At 63.2% G+C, this 18,399-nt stretch overlaps 1 protein-coding gene across 3 annotated transcripts in view; it reads right to left on the minus strand.

Annotated features, from left to right (window-relative positions):
* The window catches only part of RSU1 (Ras suppressor protein 1), a 200,171-nt gene that overhangs the window by 121,867 nt on the left and 59,905 nt on the right, over positions 1–18,399 (minus strand). For all 3 annotated transcript variants that reach the window (XM_029077785.2, XM_029077784.2, XM_039913889.1), the window contains 2 exons: positions 17,767–17,849; positions 17,380–17,494 (listed from right to left, as the gene is read on the minus strand). In XM_029077785.2, the coding sequence (XP_028933618.1) occupies positions 17,380–17,494; positions 17,767–17,849 (198 nt within the window). The remainder of the gene's footprint in view (positions 1–17,379; positions 17,495–17,766; positions 17,850–18,399) is intronic.

Genomic DNA, 18,399 nt, shown 5'->3' on the forward strand with positions numbered 1-18,399 from the left:
GCCCTCCCAAGCCCGCGGCACAGTGCTCTGCGTAGAGTCCGCGCTGGACAGATACCACCGGTCGACTGGCCACGTCCTTGGCGCGGTAGCGAACCGAAGCCAACCCTCTGCGCCTCCTTGGTCTGAACTGGAAATCCCTCTCTCGATCCGAATCCGCCAGAGGGACGCCCGACGGGCCACCGCTAACTCTCGCCAGTAGGGTCCGTCCGCGAAGGAACGATTCACATCCTGGGGGATTCGGGTCGGACACGGTCCCCGCCCCCCGCCCGGGGCTCACGGTCTTGGTCCCCGTTTTACGGCTGAGGCGACGGAGGCACAGGGACACGGAGCGGTTGGCCCGAGGCCACGCGGCAGACACGTGGGGGAGCCGGGATTAGAACAATAGCGGCGATAATGGCGGCACCGGTTAAGCGCTTACCCTGCGCCCAGCACCGCTTACTCTGAGCGCCGGGGTAGATGCGGGGGGATCGGTCTTCATCCCCGTTTTACAGACGAGGCGACCGAGGCCCAGAGAAGGGAAGTGACTCGCCCGCAGTCACCCAGCTGACAGGCCCAGCCGGCATTCGACCCCACGACCCCCGACTCTCAAGCCCGGGCTCTTTCCACCGAGCCACGCCGCTTCTCCACCACCTTCTGATTCCCGGGCCCGGGCTCCCTCCAGGTCGCCAGGCGAGACGGGGGCCGTGTCCAAGCGGATCAACGCGCACAACGATAATGCTGCTATCCGTTAAGCGCTTACTATGTGCCCGACACTGTTCCAGGCGCCGGGCAAGGTCATCAGGCTGTGCCACGCAGGGCTCCCGGGCTCCATCCCGCTTTGCCAGATGAGGTGTCTGCGGCCCAGCGCGGTGAAGCGACTCACCCGAGGTCGCCCAGCTGACGAGCGGCGGGGCCGGGATTAGAACCCAGGACCCCCGACTCCCGGGCTCTTGCCACCGAGCCACGCCGCTTCTCTGATCTACCCCGGGGCTCAGAGAAGCGCCCGGGAAGGAGGTGACCAGAGCGCAATTCGTGTCCGAAATATCCTTTCGGCCCGGGGGAATCGGCGGGGCGAGACTTCCCGACGACGCTTGGGAGCAGCGCGGCTCAGCGGAAGGAGCCCGGGCTTCGGAGTCAGAGGTCGCGGGTTCGACTCCCGGCTCCGCCGCCCGTCGGCCGTGTGACCGTGGGCGAGTCGCTTCCCTTCCTCTGTGCCTCGGTTCCCTCGTCCGGAAAATGGGGACTAACCGCGAGCCCCGCCTGGGACGACCCGACGGCCCCGTACCTCCCCCCGGCGCTTAGAACGGTGCCCTGCGCAGAGTGAGCGCTCAACAAATACCAACATTATCGGAAGGGGAGACGTTCCAGGTCAGGGCCTGAGCAGGAGGAGGTCGGAGGAGACGTCCGACGGAAAAGCCGCGCCGCTCGCCACGGCGTACGGCGCAGCGGACGTTGATCTGCTATCATCGTTACTATCGATCCTATTTATCGCCACGGTCCTCGTCCGGCCGTCTCCCCCCGATTCGACCGTGAGCCCGTCGGAGGGCGTCTCTACCCGTTACCGATCTGGCCGTTCCGAGCGCTTGGCACGGTGCTCTGCACATCGTGAGCGCTCAACAGATACTGTTGAATGAATGAGTGAATATCTGCTAAGCACCTGCATGTGCCAGACACGGCGCTAAACCCCGACGCGGATACAACGCTGTCAGGCTGGACACAATCCACGTCCCCCACGGGGCTCCTGAGCTAGGGAGGGAATGGGATTTAAAGAAACGCCGGCTGGGGAGCCTGACGGAGAGGAGAGATCTCGCGTCAGAAACAGAAAGAGGTGCGCGGCGCGGCGGAAAGAGCCGGGGCTTGGGCGTCGGAGGTCATGGGTTCGAACCCCGGCTCCGCCACCCGTCCGCTGTGGCGGGTCACTTCACTTCTCTGGTCCCTCGTGCGGAAAAGGGGGATTAACCGGGGACAACCCGATGACCCCGGATCCCCCCCCCCGCGCTCAGAACGGTGCTCCGCGCACGGTAAGCGCTTAACCAATACCGACGTTACTATTATCATTACTCAAACCGCCACCGCGGGCCGGGAGAACCCGGTCCGCCGAAAGGAGCCGCTTTGAGACCGGAAGGAGCCTTCTTCGCCGTGCAGCCGTAGAGCCGAGAAATCCACTCTTCTCCGTTCCCACGGAGCAGACTTGCGCGCTCTCCGCCCTGATTACCACCGAACCCTTCCTTCGGAACGACGGCTTCCGCCGGGGTCACCGGAAGGGACTGAACGGCGGGCCCCTCCCGCGGCCCGTCGATCTCGCTAACGGCATCCGCCTCTGAACTCCGGTTCCTTCTCGAGCCGGCCTTTCTTTCCGACCCCATCCCGGCTGTTAAACGGTCGGAACGCGCGGTGACGGATTTAGCGCTTCCCCGGCCATTTATATAACTGACTGCAACTTGGCGGCGGTGGTGAATCACGATTTATTTGTCTCACGCAGCGGCACGTGACCTTTTAAATGCTAGAGAAAAACGTTAACACCTCCTTAGAGTTTATATATGACCACGCGCCGCCATCTCTCGCGAACCAGGTGGGAAAGGGAACTGATGACCCAAGCTGTGGATTCCTTTCCCTCGCCCCGCCACCGTTCGCCACCCCGCTCGGGCAGACTCGACCTGGCGGTGGATCCCGCCCGCTGACTCCGGCTGGACGTCGCGGGGGATCTCGAGCTCTCCCGAAGGACGGCGTTTCGGAAAACGCGGGCGGTTAGCGCAACGCGCCTTCGGTGCGGGGAGAACTCTCCCGTAGAACGAGCCTCGGAGACGGGGTGTCCGAGCACCTCTCTTCTCCCCGGACAAGAAGGCGCTTAGCTCTTTGAGAGATCCGGGGAAGAACCGGGCACCGGATGGGAGGGGCTCCCTTGACAACAAACGACGGGCTGGATGAGGTCTAGCGAGTTCCGTCACCGGGGAAGGCGCCCAGAGGCAAATCTGTCCGGGCTAAAAGCCCGGAGACGTCGATGCTCCGGTCTCAGACGGGGAAGACGTCTAAAATGACGCGTTATCAGCAAACTACAGAGGAGCGGTCTACTTCCTCTCGGGGAATACGTACCAAGCTCACGTCCTGGCGCCATCTTCTCCCACCAAACGCGCGCTCAGCGGCGGGATCTCACCGAGAATAATGCAGCGCGTCAAAGGAACCTTAAGGATGATGATAACGTGGGTATCTGTTAAGCGCTTGCCACGTGCAGGGCACCGTTCTAAGCGCTGGGGGAGATGCAGGGCGATCAGGTTGTCCCACGTGAGGCTCCCAGTTAACCCCCATTTTCCAGAGGAGGTCACCGAGGCCCAGAGAAGTGAAGCGACTCGCCCACGGTCCCCTATGCGTCGGCAATTCGCTTCAGTGACGATAACGTCGGTATCTGCGAAGCGCCCGCTCTGCGCAGAGCCCTGGAGGAGATACGGGGTCATCAGGTCGTCCCACGCGAGGCTCCCGGTCTTCATCCCCATTTTCCGGACGGGGTAACTGAGGCCCAGGGGAGTGAAGCGACTCGCCCGCAGTCGGCTGACGAGCGGCAGAGCCGGGACGATAACGTTGGTATTTGGGCGGTAAGCGCTTACCCTGTGCCGTTCTAAGCGCCGGGGGAGAGAACGGGCTCGTCGGGTCGTCCCACGTGAGGCTCACGGTCAATCCCCGTCTTCCAGACGAGGGAACCGAGGCCCCGGGGGAGCGGAGCGACTCGCCCACGGTCCCACGGCTGACGGGCGGCGGAGCCGGGAGTCGAACCCGTGACCTCCGACTCCCAGGCCCGGGCTCTTTCCACCGAGCCACGCTGCTTCTCTTATCTGTCTCCGCGGGGCAGGGATTAGGAACCCCCCCCCCCCACTTCGTCGTGCTCTCTCGAGCGCTCAGTAAGCACCTCCGACCGACTGATGGACTGATCGCCGCCGCCGCCATGAGCGGAGCCCCGGATCGGCCAACCGGTAAATTGTATTCCAGGTTGACACGGACAACGGAGCCGCGAGGAATAACGGAAGGCCCTCAAGCAACCCAGACGACGGAATGCTCTCTCTTCGTACAGACGATAATACTAATGGTGATGTCTGTTATCGCAGAGATTTGACACCCGCCACTTGTCAGCCGTGCGACTGTGGGCAAGTCGCGTCGCTTCTCTGTGCCTCGGTTACCCCATCTGGAAAATGGGGACCGACCGCGAGCCCCGCGTGGGTCGACCCGACGACCCCGTCTCTCCCCCGGCGCCTAGAACGGTGCTCGGCACATAGTAAGCGCTTAACAAATACCGACGTCGTTATATTGGTTAAGCGCCTACTACGTGCCGGGCACTTCGCTAAGACGATCGCGTCCAACACAGCCCCCGTCTCGCACCCTTCACCCCCGATCTCCCGTTGAGGCCCAGGGAAGCCAGGTGACTTGACCGAGGTCACGGGGCGGCCGGGATTGGAACCCAGATCCCTCTCGACGCACTAGGCCACGTTGCCTCTCCTTCTCGCGGAGCCTTGCGGAAACAAGGAATCCCGCCTCGCGACGAGACGCCTCGGCGCGCACTTCTCCGCGGCGCCGTCCACCGAGCCGCCACTAATCGCGCCGCCCGTGGCGACCCACGGCTCCCGACGCGGCTTGGAGGCCGCGGGGTCTCCGAAATCAACGTCTCCGCGCGGCAGGAGGGAGTCCCGCCCCGACGAGACCCCGCGTCCCTAACGGAAGAAAGGAATGCCTGCCCCGTAACGGGAAATCACGCAGGTCAGGCACAAGCGGTGGAGCGACGGAGCCCGACGGGTGGAACGCGGGTCTGGGATCCCCAAGGTCAGGGGTTCTGATCCCGGCTCCGTCGCTCATCCCCCCCCCCCCCCCCCCCCCCCGTGACCTCGGACGGGTCACTTCTCCGGGCCTCATCGGGAGACTGGGGACGAAGACTGCGAGCCGGGGACCGCGTTCAACCCCGTCGCCCTGTGCTCATCCCGGAGCTTAGTAAAGTGCTCGGCGCGTAGTAAGCGCTTTACAAATAATGACGATGATAACGTTGGTATCTGTTAAGCGCTCGCTACGTGCAGGGCGCCGTTCTAAGCGCTGGGGGAGATCCAGGCAAGCCGGTTGTCCCGCTGAGGGGTTCCGGGTCTTCATCCCCGTTTTCCAGATGAGGGAACCGAGGCCCAGAGAAGTGAAGTGACTCGCCCACGGTCACACAGCTGCCTCGAACCCGTGACCTCCGACGCCCAAGCCCGGGCTCTTCCCGCTCTTCCTTCTCAAATACCACAGAGGGCCTTGGGCGAGTCACCTCTCCGTGCCTCGGGCACCCCATCTGAAAAACGGGGATTAAGACGGTGAGCCCGGTGCGGAACGGGGACCGGGGCCAACGTGATTTGCTCGCATCCACCCCAGCGCCCGCTACAGGGCCCGGCTGCGGTTGCAGCTGTCGGGAAGCGGCGTTTCTCGGTGGAAAGAGGCCGGGTTTCGGAGCCAGGGGGTCACGGGTTCGACCCCCCGGCTCCGCCGCTCGTCAGCCGGGTGACCGTGGGCGAGTCACGTCACTGCTCTGGGCCTCGGCTCCCTCATCTGGAAAACGGGGATGACGACCGGGAGCCTCACGTGGGACGACCCGATGACCCTGCATCTGCCCCAGCGCTTAGAACGGCGCTCCGCACGCAGTAAGCGCTCAACAAATACCGACGATTACGACGATTATTACCGACTCCACTGTCCTCTCCCAAGGACCAGCTCGTTCCTCCCCACGCCGTAAGAGCTCGGGAAACGTCGCCGACGAAACCGGCGAGGGGAAGCCGACGTGCGCTGGTATTAAGTCAGAATTGCCGTTATTATCGCAGACCACCGCTAAAGAAGTGACGGGGGACGTACCAGCGCTTCCCCAGAGGCCAAGACGCCCTCCATCTCATCGCGGAATCCCCGGGCCCCGCGACATTCGCCTCGACCTACCCGCCACGGTGGAAGACGAGCCCCGGCGGAAGCCTCCCGACAGGAAGGAGCCACGTCGCTCCCCCCCCAGCTACCGGGGAGGTCATCCGAAGAGGCCGAGCCACGAGAAGTGAAAGAGCCCACCGCCGCTGAGATCAACGAGCAGTCCGGACGGGCACCTGAACTGCGCACGCAAACTTTTAGGCGGCGCAGGGGACGCCGAAGGGTTTCCAAGATCCCACCGCCGACACCTGCTTCCAGGCAAAGGCCGGAGATCAGGACCGGGCCGTCTCACGACCCGTAAATGAAACCCCTGATCCCGGACCGAGGCCTCAGACCCCAGTACGGCGCCGCCGCCGCCGGACGAGCGAAAACCCCAAGGCTCCTCGAGGTTGCGGACGCCATCGGGACTCCGGCCACTGCTTCCTAAACGGGGCCGGGACGGAAAACGCGTCGCGACCCCGGGTCCGCCCTGCGACCCCGCGGCCGGTCGCAACAGCCGCGGTTTGATTTGTTTCCCCGTCGCCAAGGGACGATGATGATAATCGGGGCATCGGCTAAGGGCTTGCTACGTGCCGGGCACCGTCCTAAGCGGCGGGGCGGATACCGTCTCGATCCCCGTCTTCCGGGGGGCGGCAACGGAGAAGTGACCCGCCCGCGGTCACACGCAGAATCAGAACCCACGACCTCCTCACCCCCAGACCCGCGCTCGACGCACCACAACAGGCTGCTCTTCCATATAAGCGGTACAGGATAGGCACCCTTTCCGCTAATTCCACGCAGCCACGTTGGGAAGCCGCACCGAGAAACCTCGGGGCAGTCGTCGGATCACGTCTCCCGGGAAACCCCTCCAACTCCGGCCGCGGGCATCGGCCGAAACCCTAGGGGTGATCGTTCAAGAGTTGCTTCAGGCAGATATCCCGACCCTAGAACTCAACACCCGAGGAGACGCGCAGACGACCGTAACGGCTTCGCGGAGTCCGTCGGCCGCGGTGGACTGATTTAAGTCCGAAGGAGACGAAAGGAATACGTCGGCCCGGACGGGGGAAACCGTCCGGCCGAAGAGAGATCTCCACCGGCAACGGGAAACGGTAGGCGGTCGTGGAATTCTCCCTCCCGGGCGGCACGCTGAAAAACAAGACGGCGGTGCACGAGGAGGCGGAAAACGGTTCAAGAGGCAGCGCGTCCAAGGGCAAATCGCTCCGAAACCTGAGGTCGATTACCGTCACCAACGTCGTTTGACCAAATTGAAGACGCGGTGGGGGGGAGGACCGGGATTCTCAGACGGGGGACAAACCCCCCGAACGGTCTCCTCAGCGCCCCGGATGGCACGCGGCATCGCGGGGGCGAGTCGCAATCCCCGACGCTGAGGTCCTAGGACGGGATCCTTCTACCGGCCAGCGACGCGGATTCCAACGGCCGGGTAGGTCGCGGAGGCCAAGGGGGGGGAGCGCCGTCTGCCCGGCGTGAGCGGGGAAGGCCAGGACCGACGGGAGGGGACGGAGGGGACGGCTTCCGGAAGCGGCGGAGGGAACGCCCAGGCGATATCGCAAGAAATCCGGAAAACAACCGCGGCAGACAGAGGGGCAGCTAGAAACGGGGCGGTTCTCTCTATTTCGTAAAACGCTATTTGGCGAGCGCCGAGTACTAGCTCCCCCATCTAGACCGGGAGCCCGTCGTCGGGCGGGGATCGTCTCCGTCGGTCGCGCCACTGCGCCTCCCCCATCCCGCTCCTTCCCCTCCTTGGAAGCCCACGTCGTCGGCCTCTACGCCCCCCGAGGTCCCGCCTCCAGCTTTCGGAACCCCTTCTGATCCCCCCCCCCCCCCCACGTTCCCTCTCTCTCGATCTCTTCGCCGATCCCCGGGGACTTGTCAGCTCCACCTCGCCCGCTCGCCGACTCCAACGCACGCTCGATCTCACCGCCGCTCGCCCTGGGCTCCGAGGCTGCCCCCGCCCCCTCCTACCTCTCCTCCCTTCTCCCTTTCCGCCGCCCGCCCCGCTCCTCACCGTCTCCCGTTCAACCGTGGCTCGGGGGCAAGAGCCCGGGGCTTGGGAGTCCGGGGTCACGGGTTCGAATCCGGGCCCCGGCCCTCGTCAGCCGTGGGACCGCGGACAGCGGGGCCCGGTGGAAAGGGCGCGGGCTTGCGGGTCGGGGGTCGCGGGTTCGAATCCCAGCTCGGCAGCGGGGTGACTTCACTTCTCTGTGCCTCGGTCACCTCATCTGGAACCCGGGGATGAAGACCGTGAGCCCCGCGGGGGACGACCCGATTCCCCCGCCTCCCCCAGCGGTCGGAACGGTGCTCGGCACATAGTGAGCGCTTAGCAGACACCGACGTTATTGTTCTTATCATCACCTCTCGCCACTGGACGACCTCGACCGTCACCGACTCCGAAATCCCTCCACCTGACCACACCTTTCTTCCCTGCCCTCCCTCCCTCCCCCACGTGCCCCCCTCCCCACCGATCCGCGCTTTGCTCCCCATCTCTCGACCCCGTCCGATCCTCTCGACCCGTCACGCCCCGCCGGGCCTCCACGCCCGACCGACTCCCCCCCCCCCCCGCCCCCCGCCGACCAGACTGACGTTCTCAACCCCGCCTTCCCACCCGAACCCGACCCACTTGCTCCCCGACCCCTTCGTCCATCTCGTCCCACTGACCCACAGCCCCGGATCACCTCCACGGTGCGCCTCCTTCCCTCTCGTGCACGAGCCACGGGGCGCTGCTGCTGGCGGAGATCAGGCCGATCTCGTCCGCTTCGACGCCACCCTCGCGTGTCCCACCTCCGCCCTCTCCTCTGCCCGGCGGAACGACCCCTCCATCCTTATCGACACCCGCGCCCATCGCCCTCGCCAGACGTTCCAGACACGTAACTCCTTCCTCAAACGCCCCATCCGCCCTCCCCCTGCCCGCAACGACCCGGCCACGGTTCCATCGCGCCAACCGCCCCCGCCGGGCGCGCTCTCCGTAAAATCAACCCCGCACGGTGGTGCTCGGCACGTCGGGGGCGCTTGACGAATTCTACGGTAACGGAAGACGGGAAGCGCGCCGGTCAGTCGGGGGGAGGCGAGCGAGGGTGTCGACGGAGAAACGGGACGGCGGCCCCGTACGGGGGTTGGGGTCGGGGAGCGAAGCGGGCGGGCTGGCTTGTGGCGGGAGATCGTCGGGGTTGGGCAGGAGGGAGGGCGCGTTTTTGTCGCGTCTTTTCCCCCCTTCACGTCCGGCAGGCCGCTGCCCTCCCCGCCTTCGGGAACCTTCCGAGATCTCGCTCTCCTCATCTCCAGAGCCCTTCCGAGACCCCCCCCTCCCGAGAGGCCTTCCCTGACGAGTTTCTCATTTCCCTACTCTGCGTCTCCCCACCGCCGTTTTAGCCCTTCCGCGTCGCCTGTGCATCTGGATACTCGCCAACCCCCGTAATACGCGCGTGCATATATACGTCTGCGTGCAAGAATCCGTACGTGCTCTCATCCGATCGTATTTACCGAGCGCTCGCTGCGTGCAGAGCGCTGTACTAGGCCCTCGGAATGTACGCCGCGGCAACAGACAGAGACGACCCCCGCCCAACGGCGGGCTCACCGTCTGAACGGGGCAGCCAGACAAATCAAGACGTCAGGCATTACTTATTGACGCTATTAACGGCATTCGTTAAGCGCTTTCCGTGATCTGACCAGGCCGTCCCCCGTGGGGCCCTACGGTCTTAAGTCCTCATTCGACGGATGAGGGAGCCGAGGCACCGAGGAGTCGAGCGGCCCGCCCGAGGTCACACAGCACACGAGCGGCGGGTCCGGGATGAGAACCCACGCCCTCCGGCTCCCCAGCCCGGGCTCCTTCCACTTATCGATAATAACGACGATACTGATGACGGTAATAACTGCGTTTCCGTTGAGTATTTTCCACGAGCAGAGCGCCGTACGGTGCGCCGGGACGGGAACGAGATGATCGGGTCCCAGAGTCCCCGCTTCAGACCAAGAAGGGGAACGGGTGCGGACTCCCCATTTTACGGATGAGGAAACCCAGGGACGGAGCGGTGACTTGCCGAAAGACAGCGACAGGCGGGTGGGGGAGTTGGGATTGGATCCTGGCCCCCCGACGCCCAACAGGCCGCCTCTTCTCTTACTTTCTCTAATTCATTTTCCCGTCTAGATCGTAAACTCCTCGAGGGGCACGTCGACCGGCTATCATTCTATCTCCTACAGCTAGTACGGTGCCCGGCACACAATCCCCACGTAAGAAACCACTATCGACTGACTTATTCCCAACAGACCAGGTGCTGGGGATCCTTCCAATTTCCCCCACGAGATGGAAAAGTTCTATTTCCTGAACTCCCCACACCCGTGATTCAGCTCAACAGTTTGCCAAGTCTCCATTCTTTGGAAGATTTGGCTGCAAAGCCCCACAGAAGTCGAACATACGGAGTGGAAACCGTTCAAAAATGTCACACGCATCCTTAGCGGCCGGCAAGAGTTGAGGATCGTCGACCGCCGCCACCGAAAATCCGAGTACAGATCGTCTTTTCCACAGAGTGAATACGCTTAGAAAAAATAAACAAACCCCGAACAAAGCAGGGACCTGAATGCGGCATTGGAAAAATGAAGTTTGGGTCCGTGAATTCTCCGAGGCCGCCCGGCCCTAAGATCTTCGAAGGAAAACGTAAAAGCCGTGTGCCCGGCGCCACTTCCTTCCGTCCATCTGATGACAACCGACGGTCTCCCGCGCCTCGACGCCTGTAACGATCTTATTTTCGTTTGAACCAGAAGTCGACTCCGGGAGGATAACTGCCAAATCTATACATCTTCTAGAGCATATGTCCAAGTAGTAGATTTTGTGAATCGCTTTCCACCTCAGCTTATCAGCTAGTCCGCTCGACTAAATATATCATACCGAGCCTCCTACGGGCTCCCCGCGGATCCCAGCTGTTCCTTTCGGGTCGGGGGCTCACGATGACTTGCGGAACGGGAGAGCCGCAGCTCCATCGAGAGGAATCCCGGATCGGGGCCGCCTCTGCTCATCCGTCCCCTTCCCCGACGGACTCTCTTCCCCGTCCCGGGCGCGAGGCCGAATAACGACCCGCGCAGCCCGCGGCCCGACGGCTCCGCGGCTCCGGCTACCGGAGTGACGGGGAGGATTCGGCGGGGACGTCCTTCGAGGGAGAACCGACGAGAACGCCGATACTTATCCCGCTCTGAGACCACGGGCCGGAACGGATACGAGGCTATCGGATCGGACACGGTCCCTTCCCCACCCGGGACGGCCCGGCTAAGAGGGAGGGAGCCGTGAGCGTATTTATTAAGCGCTTGCTGCGAACGGAGCGCTGTCGTAATAGTGCCGGTGTCTGTTGAGCGCTCGCTAGGTGCCGGGCGCCGTTCGGAGCGCCGGGGTAGGCACAGGGGAATCGGGTCGTCCCACGTGGGGCTCACGGTCTTCGTCCCCGTTGTACAGATGAGGCACCGAGAAGTGAAGTGAGGCGCCCAGAGTCCCCCAGCCGACGGGCGGCCGAGCCGGGATCCGAACCCATGACCTCCGACTCCCCAGCCCGGGCTCTTTCCACCGAGCCGCGCTGCCATGTTGGTATTTGTTAAGCGCTCACTACGCGCAGAGCCCCGTTCCAAGCGCCGGGGGAGATCCGGGGGTCATCGGGTCGCCCCACGCGAGGCTCCCCGTCGGTCCCCATCTTCCAGGTGAGGGAACTGAGGCCCAGAGAAGTGACCCGTCCACGGTCGCCCGGCTGGCGAGCGGCAGAGCGGCGATTCGAACCCGTGACCTCCGGCTCCCAAGCCCGGGCTCCTCCCGCTGAGCCGCGCCGCTTCTCCAGTAGACACTCTCCCCGCCCACGGGGAGTTTACAGTCTAGACGGGGAGACGGACGCTGCGTTAAATCCCGCGGAGGCACCCGGGTGCCGTGGGGCCGAGGGTGGGGCGACTGTCAAGCGCTTAAAGATCCAAATGCGCAGTTTATAATGAGAAGCGTTAACAGGTTAAGCGGCTACTGCGTGCAGAGCACCGCTCTAAGCGCCGGGGCGGATACGAGGCGATCGGGTCGGCCCCCGTGGGGCTCGCGGTCTCAGTCCCCATTTCCCAGACGAGGTGACCGAGGCCCGGAGGGGCGACTTGCCCGGGGTCGCCCGGCCGACGAGCGGCGGGGCCGGGATTCGAACCCGTGACCCCCGCCCGGGCCCCTTCCGCCGAGCCGCGATGGAGACGAAGGAGTGGGGGAGGGAAACGAAGGGGCCTCTTGGAGGAGATCTGTCGTACGCCAACGGGGAGAGGGATCCAGGCCGGAGGGGGGAGGCGGCTGACGGGGAAACCGAGGCCCAGAGGACTTAATAATAACAACGTTGGTATCCGTTAAGCGCTTACCGGGTGCCGAGCACTGTTCTAAGCGCTGGGGTAGACATAGGGGAATCAGGTCGTCCCACGTGGGGCTCACAGTCTTGATCCCCATTTGACAGATGAGGGAACTGAGGCCCAGAGAAGTGAAGTGACCCGCCCACGGTCACACAGCCGACAAGTGGCCGGGCTGGGATTCGAACTCATGAGCCCTGACTCCCAAGCCCGTGCTCTTTCCACTGAGCCAATCGCGCAGCGGCACTAGAACCCGCAGCTCCTGCCTCCCCGTCCCACGCTCGTCGAACCGGGCCGCGCCGCCGATCTATAACGACGTCGGTGTCTGCTAAGCGCTTACTCCGTGCGGAGCGCTGTTCCGGGCGCCGGGGTGGACACGGCGTAATCGGGCCGTCCCCCGCGAGGCTCCCGGTCCTAACCCCCGTCTTCCAGATGAGGGAACCGAGGCGCCCAGGGAAGTGACTCGCCCACGGTCGCACGGCTGACGAGAGGGAGAGCCGGCATTCGAACCCCCGACCCCCGACTCCAAAGCCCGGGCTCTTTCCACCGGGCCGCGTTTGGCCCCGGTGACCCCCGCGCGATTCCACCCGACCCCCCCCCCCCCCGCCCCGGGCGCCGGCCGAGAGGGGGATCCCGGCCCCGGCACCTTCCGTAAGCGACGCGCCGCCGCCCGCCCGCCCGGTCGCCCGCCCGCCTCTAGGAGCCCCGACCCGGGGCGAATTCTGGGGAGCGGGGAACGGTCCGGGAGAGGCGGGGAGGGAGGGGAGAGAAAGCAGGGCTCGCTCATTGGTAAACACACGGCGCGTCTGCCTTCCCCGCGACGCCTCGGCGGGTCCGCTCCTCGGAGGACGCGGGCCCGGGGGCCGGTGCCCGGCCGTCCCCCGCCCCCACCTCTCCGTGGGACTCGAACGGCACCTTCGGCTCCTCCGGTCTCCACTCCCCGGCCCCGCGCCCCCTCCGGCGCTTTCGCGCCTCCAACCCACGGCCCCGGATCCCCGCCAGAGTCCGCTCCCCCCGCTCCCGCGCCGGGGCGGCCGAGAACGACTGACGGCAATTCGGGCTCCGGGCCCACTTCTCCCACTTACGGATTCACACGTTCGCGTGTTAGCTCGGCCCCGTCTCCTCCCGCCGACTCTCCTCCTCCTCCTCCTCCTCCTCCGCCGCCGACTCCCGTGTCCGCGGCCCCCACGGGCTCTTCCCTCCCGAGGCCCCCCGCCGACCTCTCCACCTCCTCCCCCGACCCCCGACGATCCCGCCGACCGCCTCGTCGGGAAAAACCGAGGCCGGCCGCCGTGAATTTCCCCAGGTTCCCACGGCCGCATCTCGCTTCGTCGTCTCTCTTCTGCTTGGCCGCCGTCCCCCAGGAGGTCCCCCCACCCGGTCCGCGAACCCACCCGGTCAATTCGCACCTCTGACCCTCCCCTTTCTCGCTCCTCCCCTTGCAACCCCTTCCCTCGGCGCCGTCTTCCATCCGCCCCTCCCCGGAAGCTCCTCCTCCTCCATCTTGGGATGTTTTTGAAAGCCTTTTATTTCAATGAGAAAGAAAGAGCCCTCGCTTAACGCCACGGCTGCTTCCGGGCCACGAGGGGCCCCGGGGTAGGAGGTTCCAATTCAGTGGGTTTTCTCAAAACACGCGACCTTCGCAAACGCCTCACGGGCCAGGGCCGAGGGTCCGTTTTCACATCTGTCGCACGCGCCGATGAGGGGCAGAAAGAATAAACGCTCACATTCCCGCCTCCCGGCCTCCCTTACTCCGTTGACAAGACCTCCCCGGTCTCTAAGTCCGAAACCTTGGCGTCGGCCTTTACCCTTCAGTGACTTTCAACCGCTGCACCCTCCCGATTCCCGCTCCAATCGTAAACGGTAATAAGAATAACGACGGCGGTACCCGCGGAGCGCTCACCAGGCGCCGAGCACCGTCCTAAGCGCCGGGGGGGGGGGACGCGGGAATCGGGTCGCCCCACGTGGGGCTCGCGGTCTTCATCCCCGTCTCACGGATGAGGGAACCGAGGCGCCGAGAAGCGGAGCGACCCGCCCGGAGTCACCCGGCCGACGCGTGGCCGGGCCGGGATTCGAACCCGTGACCTCTGGCTCCCAAGCCCGGGCTGCTTCCGCTGAGCCACGCCGCTTCTCCGCACGCTCGCCGGGCGCTCGCCGCGCGCGCGGCACAACGGAGTTGGGAAGCAGCCCGGCCTCGTGGACGGAGTGAAGGCCCGCGGGTCCGAGGGACCCGGTGCGAATCCCGCCTCAGCCACCTGCCCGTGGGCAGGTCGCTTCGCTCCCCTGCGCCTCGGTCTCCTCACCTGCGAAACGGGGAGCCTCGGTGGGGCGGGGACCGCGTCCAGTCCCGAGAGCGGTCCCCGGGACACGGTAAGGGCTTAACGGCCACCAAGAAACAGAGTTCGCCGACACGGCCCCCGCCCGCGGTCTAGAGCGGGAGGCGGGAATCACTCTAAATTGCTTAAAAACCCTTCCGCTGATCCGCCCCTTCCCACCTGCCCCGGTGGAAACGCTCGCCTGGTTAGACATCCTTGCATCCGGCCTCCCTCCTCGGTCCAAATTCCAGGCACCTGCCCGGATCGTCTTCCTCAGAGAAGCAGCGCGGCTCGGGGGCAAGAGGGCAGGCTTGGGAGTCAGAGGTCACGGGTTCGGATCCCGGCTCGGCCGCCTGTCAGCCGCGTGACCGTGGGCGAGTCACTTCACTCCTCCGGGCCTCAGCGACCTCATCCGGAAAACGGGGGGCGACCCGATGACCCCGTATCTCCCCCGGCGCTTAGAACGGTGCTCCGCACATAGCGCTGAACAGATACCAACATTACAGAGAGGCAGCGTGGCTCAGCGGAAAGAGTCCGGGCTTGGGAGTCAGAGGTCATGGGTTCGAAAGCCGACCCTGCCGCGTGTCAGCTGCGCGACTGGGGGCCGGCCACTTCACCTCTCCGGGCCTCAGTTCCCTCGTCTGGAAAACGGGGATTAAAACCGCGAGCCTCACGTGGGACGGCCCGATGACGCCGTATCTACCCCAGCGCTGAGAACGGGGCTCGGCACCCAGTAAGCGCTTAACAGATATCCACATTAAATACCAACGTTATTATCATCATCATCATTATTATTATTTCCCTTCCTGGATAGAGGGGTAGGCAGAGTTGACCTACCATAAGCTGAGCTGTGCCCTCCGCATATCGACCACGGATGAGCGGTGGCGAAGAAGACGATTTTTACAGAGGGGGAGACTCATACGAGAAGCGGCGTGGCTCAGTGGAAAGTGGCAAGAGCCCGGGCCTGGGAGTCGGGGGCCGTGGGTTCGAATCCCGGCTCTGCCCCCTGGCAGCTGTGGGGCTGTGGGCGAGTCACTTTGCTTCCCTGGGCCTCATCTGGGAAAAAAGGGGGATTAACCGGGGGCCTCACGTGGGACCACCCGACGACCCCGTATCTCCCCCAGAGCTCAGGACGGGGCTCTGCACGTGGTAAGCGCTTAACAAATACCAACAATATTAGTATTATCACACGAACGGCTACGCTAACGCGTTCGAAGCCCGCAGAGGGATGGGGCGGGGAGGGGAGGGAACGACCGACGTCACGCCACCCTCTGTGCAGCGCTCGCACGAGGCCGTAAGCCCCGTCCAAGGGCAGGGACCGTCTCCGTCCGTTACCCGTTTGTCCATTCCAAGCGCTTAGTACAGTGCTCTGCACCTAGTAAGCGCTCAATAGATACTCTTGGATGAATGAAACGTGGGTGACGAAATGTCAGCCTGTGGGTAAGGAAAGGGCTCCGAATCGCATTCATTTTCTCTCTCCCCCTCTCCGGGATCTTGGGTCTCTCGTTCGGCAGAGAGACGGGTACCTACGTGTACCCGAGTGGAATATGCGTATGTATTTCCACAACCTCCTAATACGCCACTTGTCAGCTGTGTGACTGTGGGCCAGTCGCTTCACTTCTCTGTGCCCCGGTCACCTCATCTGTAAAATGGAGATTCAGACCGTGAGCCCCGCGTGGGACAACCCGACGAGCCCGGGTCTCCCCCAGCGCTCAGGACGGTGCTCGGCACATAGTAAGCGCTTAACCGATACCGACGTTATCATCGTTATAATACCCGTCTCTCCTTCTGGACTGAGAGCTCCTTGCGGTGAGGGCGAAAAAGCCTTCCACCATTTTCGTGCCGGAAGAACGACAGTGTTGGCATTTGTTCGGCGCCTACGCTGTGCCGAGCACCGTACTAAGCGCTGGGGGAGATACGGGGTCATCGGGTTGTCCCTCGGGAGGCTCACGGTCTTAATCTCCATTTTACCGACGAGGTCACTGAGGCCCGGAGAAGCGAAGTGACTCGCCCACAGTCACACGGCCGACGAGCGGCTGAGCCGGCATTTGAACCCAGGACCTCGGACTCTCCAGCCTGGGCTCTTTCCACTGAGCCACGCTGCGTCCCAGTAGGAACGCACATTCCTTGAGGAGCAGGGTGGTGTGGGGGAAGAGCACGGACCCGAGCGACAGAGGACCTGGTTTCCGATCCCAGCCCGACGAGGGGGAGTGCCTCGCTTTCCTCGTCATGGGTTCGAATCCCGACTCTGCCCCTCGTCAGCTGTGTGACCGTGGGCGAGGCACTTCTCCGTGCCTCAGTTCCCTCATCTGGAAAACGGGGGCGAAGACCGCGAGCCTCACGTGGGACAACCTCGTTCCCCCGTAACTCCCCCAGCGCTTAGAACGGTGCTCCGCATGTAGTAAGCGCTTAACGGATACCAACGTTATCATTATTATTATTATTACCTGGAAAACGCGGGTTAAATACCTGCTCCTCCTCCCCTTCGGATCGCGAGCCCCACTTGGGGCAGAGGCCACTTCTAATCTTGTATCTACCCCAGCGCTCGATAAAATACGAAATAATCGTTGTTTTTCCAGATCCACAGAGATTTCTCCCAACTTCCACGAGTTTCACCCCAGAGTTGCTGGCGATTTTATGACAACATCCGCCAATTACCGAAGCACAGCCCCGGATGCCGATCTGCATCCGGCTTCATTTTCTCTCTAACCCGTTTCTTCCCTTCTCTCCCTTCAAGGGCAAGGATGCCAAGGACGGAACGACCCTCCGAGATGGGGCAGCAGATCTTTCCGTGTCGGCTAATTCCGATTTTCAGCCAAGAGAGCCAACTTACCCAGCTCGGGGGGCAGCACGGTCAGGCGGTTTCCCTGGATGTGAAGTTCCTTGAGTTGAGTGAGCTCCCCGATTTCTTTAGGCAGCGATATCAGGTCGTTATCCCTGAGGCTGAGCTGAAGGAAGATAGGAGGCCGTCAAACATTTTGGTAACACGTTAACAGACAGAAGCCCGGGATAAAAACTCTTCTCCCTCGCCCTCTCTCCTCCCGCTGCTCCAATCCTTTCGATTTATTTACAAGCGCCCGCAGATGACCAAGAAAGAGTTTCGGGTACGGCGGTTTATTCTTGCAAACAAACCTCACTCCTCCTCAAATTGACTTGATTCTGCTCCTCCGAGGGCTGGGAGAGCGAATTGATTTTCCAAGAATTTAGATAAATTACTTACTATCTGCAACTTGGTGAGCTTCCCGATATCTGGCGGCAGGATTTCAAAATCGTTGTCACTTAGATAGAGTGCACGCAGGGTGGCTGCAAATTAAACAGCGATATATAAACGGGGTGCCGTACGACCCAACCGTTTCGAGGCCTGATCAATAAGAGGGAGTCGGCTTTGATTAATAACCCGGGCCGGGTGAAAAGCCTCTGACACAGCTCGGGCTCCCGACGATAACAAGGGGGTCAAACTCAGATTTACCGGCCGACCGTACGGCGGGCGTGTTCAGGAAAACATTTATATCCCACACAGCTGACACGATTCACAACCTCAACATCGGCAGACCTCAAGCGGTGTCAACACTCGGCCGTCGGGAAAGACGGCCCTTACTCTCCCCTCTCTCCGAGCCCCCCTTTATTACCCTATTTGCACCCAAGAAAAGCAAAGGCATCCAACTGGCCCTTTCGTAACACTTCCTTCAGCGGAAGAGTCTGCCATGAAATGGGGCCATGGATAAGAGAACATTACCTTCAGAGGACACAACTTCACCGAATCATTTCCAGGCAGAGGTTCTACCTTCGGTGACTATTACTATCGGACTCAGCCCGGCAGAGGGGGAAAGGAGTGGTGGGGAGAAGATGATAA

This window comes from Ornithorhynchus anatinus, chromosome 13 (assembly GCF_004115215.2).
Source record: "Ornithorhynchus anatinus isolate Pmale09 chromosome 13, mOrnAna1.pri.v4, whole genome shotgun sequence".
Classification (NCBI taxonomy): Eukaryota; Metazoa; Chordata; class Mammalia; order Monotremata; family Ornithorhynchidae; genus Ornithorhynchus; species Ornithorhynchus anatinus.